This window comes from Etheostoma cragini, chromosome 19 (assembly GCF_013103735.1).
Source record: "Etheostoma cragini isolate CJK2018 chromosome 19, CSU_Ecrag_1.0, whole genome shotgun sequence".
NCBI classification, from domain to species: Eukaryota; Metazoa; Chordata; class Actinopteri; order Perciformes; family Percidae; genus Etheostoma; species Etheostoma cragini.
In genome coordinates, this window is record NC_048425.1 from 7,911,453 (window position 1) to 7,920,902 (window position 9,450).

At 38.6% G+C, this 9,450-nt stretch overlaps 1 protein-coding gene and 1 long non-coding RNA gene across 7 annotated transcripts in view; one reads left to right on the forward strand and one right to left on the reverse strand.

Annotated features, from left to right (window-relative positions):
- On the forward strand, positions 1 to 8,723 carry si:ch211-212k18.7 (macrosialin). 6 transcript variants are annotated; one of them, XM_034856816.1, is made up of 7 exons: positions 1 to 235; positions 2,457 to 2,734; positions 2,852 to 3,001; positions 3,705 to 3,824; positions 5,676 to 5,745; positions 6,063 to 6,239; positions 6,735 to 8,723. In XM_034856816.1, the coding sequence occupies exons 1-7, from the start codon at positions 187 to 189 to the stop codon at positions 6,872 to 6,874; spliced, it is 984 nt and encodes a 327-aa protein (XP_034712707.1). In that variant the 5' UTR covers positions 1 to 186; the 3' UTR covers positions 6,875 to 8,723. The 6 variants fall into 6 exon arrangements, with proteins under 6 accessions (XP_034712707.1, XP_034712708.1, XP_034712709.1 ...); XM_034856817.1 differs by having other exon boundaries at positions 2,457 to 2,719; XM_034856818.1 differs by having other exon boundaries at positions 2,457 to 2,686; positions 2,879 to 3,001.
- LOC117934883 overlaps positions 4,773 to 9,450 on the reverse strand; it is a 17,322-nt gene continuing 12,644 nt past the window's right edge. Inside the window, exon 3 of the long non-coding RNA XR_004654585.1 lies at positions 4,773 to 4,783. This is a non-coding gene — a long non-coding RNA (uncharacterized LOC117934883). The remainder of the gene's footprint in view (positions 4,784 to 9,450) is intronic.

The window sequence follows — 9,450 nt, forward strand, 5'->3', positions numbered from 1 at the left end:
CACAATTAGAGATGCTCTTACTTTTTAATTAACTCATTTCCGGTTGTGTGCTATGCTGCTGCTAGCTTGACGTGGCTGGTGAGTATGAGCGGAGACGCAGCGCTGCTGTTGCACTCTGAGCTCGTGTCAGCCGAAGTGCAGCAGTAAACTGACGTTACCCACCGTCTGTCTGTCTCCACTGTCACCATGAAGACTGTAGTTGTGCTCGCTTTTTTAGCCTGCCTGGCTGTCTCGGGTAAGACACTTTTTCCCGACAACTTTGTCTAAACTAAAAGCAAAAACAGGGGTTGTCGTTCAGCAGTTTAAGTAAAGACTGTTTATGGAGAAAGAAAAAAAAAATGCGTGTTTTATACAATTGGGTTACGTCACGTTTGTGAAAAATGTCCAGACAGCTTTGATTTAAAGTGCATTGTTTACAGCCTTTATATTGGAGTAGGCTATTGTGTTATTCGGATTATTAGGAAGTTCTAATGTTTACTTTTATCGACGTAGAAATGATTTCACGAGACCTGACTGTGACTTCCTGGATTGATCAGAGAAAAGAAATGTCCGCAGTGTTCCGACAGTATTGGTCTGGCTGAGTGAACATGTCTCCCGGCAGAAGAGTCAGAAATCTCACCAAACTCTGGTGGATAATATGCATCATTTGGGGGATTTTTTATAACAAAGTAAATATTATACCTGCAATTAAGTGCAAATTAGGTCTAATTACTCCACAGAACTGTGGAGATAGACCTGCCACTGCTAAACTACTCCAAAATAAACATTATTCAGCCTAAAAGTGGTAAACACTTTATCAAAGTCAATCATCTAGTGAATAAAGCTCTGTCACCTCTTCTATCTGGGTCCTCAAATGGGGCATGTGACAACCAGTGCCTTATCAGAAAAAAACGTATCCTTGTGCAAATCCACGTAGTTGCTGTAGAAAGAAGCTGAAGTCCGCACAATGCTCCGAGAAATACTTTTAATAATGCAAAAAAGGCATGCGTTTGGCACTATTAAAGTAGCATATTCCAACGTTGGAATATGCTACTTCATATACAACATATGCTACTATTCCAGCGTTGCCAACGTTACCTTTTCACTGCCTGAATCTGTGTTGACTGAAAACTCATCCCAGTGTCAGAAGCTGCAGAAGTGTGGTGATTCCAGTTGACCTTATCAGCTGTGTGTTTGCTTAAACGAATACTCTACTCACAGTTCAAAGATCAGCTGTTGTCAAAAACATCAAAGCACACTAACCAGTATTTCATTTTATTTCTTATTGTTGTATTAATGAGACCCCACCCAGACCATGACTCCTCAGTTCCACTCCTCTCAAGGCTGTTATTAGCTTGTTACAGCTCATCGTTTTGGTTTTAAAGCCCAAAAGTGAGATTATCATCTGCTCCATTTCCAGCAGCAGCAGACAGCTGTTTTCATTGAATTTAAATAACCTACTGTATACTATCTGCTTACAGAGCTGCAACGATTCTTCGTCTAATCAATCACTTGATCAATAGGATACTAATGTGATCGTTAAAGTCATTTTTCATACAAAAATGGTTGTTTTCAGCCTCTCAAATGTGAAAATCCTGCTCTTTTCTGTTTAATATTATATAAAGCTGAATATGTTTTGGGTTTGGATAAGACATTTAAAGACATCATCTTGGATTTTGTCAAAACTGTGATGGACATTGTTCCCTATTATTTTTTAGACCAAACAATTAATGGAGAAAATAATCGGGGGATTAAATAATTGTTATTTGCAGCCATACCTGCTCAGCACCAAACAGCACAAAGGGAAAGTTAGCGACTAGCTGGTGAGAAACGGCTAGCAGCTATTGAGTCAAGTTTTTTTTTCCTCAGGACATGTTAAAGACCAAAACAAAGCTAAAAAGAGAAATTTATTTTCCTTACATTCATCAGATGGCACAACTCCAAACAAGTGATAATGTTAAACTGGGCCTGCTAGATGTGTAAATAGTCAATTAATCGCTGTCCTGTAGGACGTTACGTTTTTTAAAGTTGATTGTAGGGCTGCTTGATTATGGAAAAAATCATGATCACAATTATTTTGGTAAATATTAATTTCACAATTATTTACCGCAATGACTTTTGGAAAGATGTGGTCATTGAATTTGAAAAGCATAAATAGTTAAACAAGTCAAAAGTGAAAATGCCTTAAACTGTAAAGTTTCTCCTAATACATTTCCCTTTTTTTCATTCAGAACCCAACACAAACAAGAATTTATTTGCTAAATGTAATGTGCAAAATAATTGATTTTCATAACTTCTTTACATTGTTTTTTTATCATTAGGAGCTGAAACCGAAATAACGATTAACATCCTATTAATTGCACAGCCCTTGTCAATAATATGTTAGATGTTTTGTTTTTCAGCATGTTCTTCTTAAGGGGAATAGCAGTGGACATTGACATGGATTTGTTTCTCCCTCTCTGTCTTTTTGATTTAAGCACTATCATTGACTGAAGATGAAAAAATAAACAGACGTCCTGCAACCGTGTCCCCTGCCATTGAGTTCAGCACCAATGAACACCCTCCCCCACCCACCACCAAGTCTAAAACCCTCACGACTACAACCCCCACGACTACAACCCCCACGACTACAACCCACAAACCTACAACCCACAAACCTACAACCCACAAACCTACAACCCACAAACCTACAACCCACAAACCTACAACCCACAAACCTACGACCCACAAACCTACAACCCACAAACCTACGACCCACAAACCTACGACCCACAAACCTACGACCCACAAACCTACGACCCACAAACCTACGACCCACAAACCTACAACCCAAAAACCTACAACCCAAAAACCTACAACCCAAAAACCTACAACCCAAAAACCTACAACCACCAAACCTACTCCTCCTCAACCTACTCCCCCCACCAACCTGACTGTAGGAAACTACACCGTGATGGCAAACAAAACAGCGGTGTGTGTGATGGCTCATATGGCACTGCAGATCCGACTGGCAACACCAAAGGTACATTTCATCAGTCACAATAGACAAGAGCCAGAGCAAAGCTAGTTCACAGGCCTAGATCTTTTTTGAGTAGGTTTGAATCTTAAATATGCGTGTAGTAGTGATGTCCAATTGAATCTCTGAGTCCAATTGATGGCACTTTCTGTTTAACGAAGTGCTAAAGCAGACTGAACTGCCATTTCTTGATTATTTTGTCTAGTAGAGGGTCACCAAATACAGCTGATGGTGCATGAAGCTTCATTTGAACCTCTATGGGATTTAGGGATTTATTATCATCTTTTACAAACGGAAGCTACAGCACCATCACAACTAGGTGTATAAGGTGTCATTTAGCTTATTTTTCCTTAAACATTAGTCAGTTACTTACTGGTAGTGGGCGTGGTAACGGGCAATTGAAAGCAAAATGAACAAAAAGAGACATTTCTAATCCAAATAGTTAGAACTTCCTGCACAAGCCTTTGACTCAGCTTTTAGTAATTCCTTTGTCAGCATCCTGGTTTTTAGGAATTGAGAAAAAAAAAGAATTTCATGGCGTGTTTTGATTTCCTCATTGTGGCACATTTGATTGACTGTAAGAGGTTAGCTGCGTGCCATGTGACAAATGACAGTTTGCTCATTCTGCATGACAAGGAGATATTTGTTTCTCTACTGAACACTGCAGTTACCTTCTGGACATTCTGATTTCTCTCTGTTTATCTTTCAGAGCAATGGAACCTTCATTGTTCAACCAAAGTCTACACATGCAGTAGGAAGTTGTGAGGCAACCAAGGCCAACCTTACCCTTGAGTTCCCACAGGGCTTCATCACTTTCATGTTCAACAAGGTATGAAAAATGTCCTAGATTTGTCACAAATACAGTATGGAAGTCTAATATTGGTAGCTGCAATGAGGTCAGTAACTCATCTTTGACGCTGATTTGGCATTTTACTTAATGTCTAAAGCAATTAAAAACTCTGACATAACACAATTAACCCATTCAGTTTTTTTCTGACAAAAAACAAATTGTTTGACCGGTACCCTCATGTGCAGTAGAGACTGGAGTCGGAGAAGAGGCATTAAAAAAAGGGAAGTCTAGTTGACGAGCCTGTTCTCAGAGCATGTGACAGGGAGTGCCCCGCACTGCCTTGTGTGCCAAAGAGCTTGTGTGATTCACTTTGTGATTTTGTAAATGAAGACTAAAAAACACCATCACAGTTCCTCAGAGTCCAAGGTGGCATCTTGAAATATCTCATTCGGCCGAACAACAGTCCATAACCCAAAATGTGCAGTGTATCATGATATCAAACAGGTCAAAGCAGGAACTCATCTCACCGGAAGAGCAGGAAAGAGTGAATGTTCGGCAATCTTGCTTAAAAAAACATAACAGAACACATTAACCGGTAATCAAAATAGACCTTGCCAAAACCTTTATTAAAGCTATTTAAGCTCTGAAAATTGTAAGTGATAAACGTTATACACAACCTAAAAAAATGTAAACTCAAAAGACTGACGTTCAGATTGATTACATATTTTTAGTTTCACAACTGCCATTGCTCTTTGCTGATGAGAAAGTGAGAGAGAACATTTGATAAGATATTTGGTAGCTATGGTTTGGTTACATTTTGATGTTAAAGTAAAAAAAACATATTATAGTGTGTAGTTTCTTTCTCACTCACGAGGAATTCTAAGTAATCACAACAACACTGTCGTCCAAAAGATACAAGACTTCCATGACCGCACGCCGCCCCCCTTACTGTAAGAAAGTAAATAAGTAAAGTTTATTTCTAGAGCACATTTAGATAGCTTAAGCGTGTGTGTTTCATATAATAACTAAATATGATATTATATATTTAGAAGTTAGTGTATAGTTATTGCAGGAGTGTTTCACTTTGCTGAGGCTCTGTGGTGTTGTGCCAATTGGGTGTGTCGTTGTGCTAATTGGGTATAGTGTTTTGAAAAACCGGTCCCTGTTTTTAAAATAGTGCTTAAGCAATTGAAAAAAAGTAAAAGTGTAACTGTAAAAGTAGCGATCTGCACTGCAAGCACAGCATGGTCTCAGTTTGTGCTGTAAATAAATCCAGCAAATTTTCCAACACATCCAAAAACCTGGAACTCAATATTGTTCCAGAGGGTAAAAATCCCAGTTATTTTCTCCATAGGAATAAGGATCTGATTGTAAGACATAATGTCATAACCATGCAATGTAGACTTACCACGAGTAGTCTTGCATTGCCAGACCCTCCTCCACAGCGCTGCGGAGGAGGGTCTGGCTAGTCCACACAGCATTCTGGGATGGGAGAAAAATGTGCTCTGCTTTATTCGTATTTCTTTAAACAATCACCATGGTTATGGGCTGTGCTAAGCACTGGGATAAGCCATGGCGCCGCTTCAAAATCGCCTTGGAAGGGTATTTTTTCTGGTGGAACGTGTGTACATTCAAACGTTGTTTTAGTCGGGCAACAGAAAACTCAGATTGGACAGATATTCTAGCTAGCTGTCTGGATTTACCCTGCAGAGATCTGAGGAGCAGTTAACCATAGTCCTCAGAAATCCACCAGAGTTTAGAACGGCCACCAATATCTCACATTTAAGCACAGTAAAGATTTCAAATGTTCCATATAGCACCTTGAATACTCCTTGCCATTGGAAAACAACTTTGGTAAAAAAAAAGACGTGTCCTATTTTCTTTCCTCAGAGCATTGAAAAAAATACCGTCTACGTCGATGCTGTGTCTTTCAGCCTGAACTACCCCTTAGACAAAAAAGGTAAGTTGGGAACACACAGATTTTATTCCTGTATCTATGTTTCATATGCTGTCACCTTAACATTTAAACTAGACTATCTGGATCGCTGCAGGTGCACTGATAATTCAGCTGCATGTGGGCGAGACAAGAGACAACTTCCTTGTTTGTGTTTAACTATATATAGGCCGTGGAATTACTGCTAAGCATGCTCTGCCAGTAACAACCAACCGGCTCTCAGTGCAATGCAGTCCAACTCGTTTGGCTCCATATCTGGTCTTCCACATATGTGTTGATGGGAATCATCATTCTGCCCTGAAAGCCGCTGCTTTGTTTTACAGTTGCAAACGGACCCCCGTACACTGCCAACAACAAGTCAATGAATCTCTTCGCTGCAAAGATCGGACACTCGTACTCCTGCAAGAGTGAAGCACTGTACATGGGGGACGGCATGTACCTGGATGTCAATCAAGACCAGATGCAAGCTTTCAATTTAAACAAGAACGAGTTTGGCAAACGTAAGTGTCTTTATGAAGTAAAATGAGATTTGCTTGTCTTGGCTCAGTGAGAGCTTCTTATCAGTACATGCTGTCTAGCTGTCTAGTAAATGCATTGTTAGATCCATAATAAAGGTATTTAGTTACTTCCCCTAATATATGTATATACCGTAAATACAGTTGTGCGTGTAGTTGTGGAGCATTGTATTAACACGCTCAATAATTATAACCAGACGCCTGCAGGCCAGGAATAACAGGTTTACTCACAGTCCAACTGCACTAACGAAAACACAAAAAGGTGCATGTTTAGCCAAGACATTTCTTTTCATACTGCAAAAGCACCGTGTGTGCATATATAGTGTGTTAATATTTGCTCTTTGATATTTGTAGTATACTTCTTAATAGTTGATAAACAACTGTAGAATTGTTTCTTCATTTTATTGGTTGTTAAAAGTAAGTTTGTGTGTGTGTGTGTGTGTGTGTGTGTTTGTGTGTGTGTGTGTGTGTGTTATCCAGCTGACTCCTGTGCAGCTGACAAGCCTGACTACCGTGTTGCCATTGCGGTGGGAGTGACGTTGCTGGTGCTCATCATCATCGTGGTGGTGGTCTACCTTCTGGGCCGCAGGAAGAGGGCCAATGGCTACCAGTCTCTGTGAGGGAGGCCGGGCACACTTCCGTCAGAGGTTACTCTTATTACAAACAGTGAGGCTTTGATCTCAGGGGCTAAGGGGCATTCTCACTAAAGCCTAACGTGCCATTTCTCTGTTCTTCCATGATTTGGTACACCCAATTAATTGTTATTAACAGTGTCAAAACTAGGGGTCCCGGGGAGGCCAGAGTGTGCTACTGGAATAATTTTAGACCTTAAAAGTGTTTGATAGTAATGAAATAATAAATGTATTCATTTAAATGCTGTAATATAAATTGATTAATCAAATTACAATTCAAACACTTGCATTGATAAAGGCAAAGTGAAAATAAATAGATATTTAGACCTGCCAATTAATTCCTCTATTCCGTCTTTAATGCTCAATCAATCATTGAATTTTAAGGCAGAGTCACAAAATACGTTTTTAAAGGTTTATTAGACTGAATTGTTTTTCATCAAACTGGACCAGCCTCTGAAATAGCAATTGTATTTGGGACACTAAAAATAACAATGTTAATAAGGACACATCTATAAACTGACATCTTTGTAACTACTTAAAGTAAAAAACTGACCAAAATGTCTTGTTAGAATCCGTTTGGGTTATTTCTTCCACAGACAACGAGAGTGTTAGTGGTCAATACTTAAAATGATGATGATGTCATTCCATATTAAATTCTTGGCTCCTTTTTTCATCTAGCGCCACATTATACTTGCCCTTAGCAGTGCAAGCAGGAAGTAAGTCAGATTTCATCATGTGCTCTTTGATCTAAATCGTATTCAGCTTGTCTCAGCAAATACACGACTTTTAATGATTATGTGTAAATGTTTTGTTATTCCATTTTTTTTAAAGAATCAAATACTATGTCTTCTGTCTTATAGCGATTTTATGTTTTAAAAAGAAGGGAAGTTATCCAATCAGTTACAGGTAATTGTACTGTGTATGTTTGCATTATTATTCTGAACAAAGGGAAACTCGAAGGGGTGTGTGTCGAAGATTGTTAAAACATATAGTCAACAGTGAGTGCACTGATTTGTGTCCCAACTTGATTGCCTTTGTCTTTTTCATCCAATATTTAGATGATGTTGTATTTTCATAGAAATGTCGGGGTGGACCGTCAATGTTTGTCAGTAAGGAGTCTGTTCGGATCCTGATTAGATTTTTTTAAATGAGTCACAATAGTTAAGGAAACATCTCAGGAGTCCATCTCTCCTCCCTCGCCAATTCAACTCTTCCACACCAAACTGCCTTAAAGGACTAGTTTAATATTTTGGGAAATACACTTATAGATTGTATAGCAGAAAGGAAATAGGCATATTTCCCATAATGTCGAACTGGTCTAGTAAATATTGGTTGAATAACTGGGCGTAACACAGAAACATTAGTCTGTTGAAATCCCATTAAAATGTGAACCTGATGGTGGCAATATTTTCTCAACTGCAGTTTCCAAGGTCTTGAATATTGAATAGAAAGTTATTAAACCAAAATGGCAGAATTGCAATTTGAGTACACAAGTGAAATAAAATATATAGGATCCCCAAATCCTAGCTTTGTGTCAAAGGGTCAGTTAGCCCACATTTTAAAGTGACATATCTTACCTTTATCATCAGTTTTATGTGTAGATTTTGATTTACTAATTTTTTATAACTTTTGCCACCACTTTTATAAAATTATGGTGAATAATGCTTTTCAAAGCATTAAAAAATAACATCTGAAAAAGAAACCGTGGCTTGTATTTCCAGAATCCATGACCCGGTCCTCCTGTGTAATCCACAGATGTAGCTTTCAGTGCACCTTCGTTGTTTTGGGGTGGAAGCAGAATTTTTTTTAGGCAGAAACATCAAAACCCGGACAAAAACAAAACAATCTGTATGGTCAGATACCACTAGAGGTAAATGAGATTTATGTCTGGTTTGTTTGTGTGAAATGAACCTTTTAAGTGTTTTAAGAAGTAGGCTAGACTCACTTTAAATAATACTTGTTATGCTTTTGTTGCAATAACAATTTTGAATGGCGTTTGGGGTCGGATGTCTGGATGTGATGTTAGAGATTCAGTCTTTCTCTGTATAAATGTCCCTCAGTGAGTGTCAGCCTTTGAGGTACTTGTAGAATTGAAGAGTTAGACTTATGACGTGCTGTACACAGCTGTACATCCAGATTTTTTCCATCAGATGTTGCTCGGAAGTTAGTGAACGGAAATAAGGGACCTGGCTGTATGTATGTACCTGTTGTTGACTTCTTGTGCCAATAAAGACAGACATATTTCTAATTGTGTGTGTGTGTGTGTGTGTGTGTGTGTGTGTGTGTGTGTGTGTAAGATCTACCGCTTCAACAGCAGTTGTGTGGTATTAATAACAGAAAATATTTTTCTTAAGTGATGTACGACACTCCACCGTCATGAATAGCAAAAATCAATTAAGTCATTGAACATTTATAAAGCATTTTCAAATTTCAAATTACAGAGTGCATACCTGCTTAAAATAAATACAAAAAAAGCTAATAAAAGCATTTTAATACATATTTGAAGCTATAGTGTGTAGTTTCTGTCGCCCCCATGAGGAATTTTAAGTATCGACAACAAAACT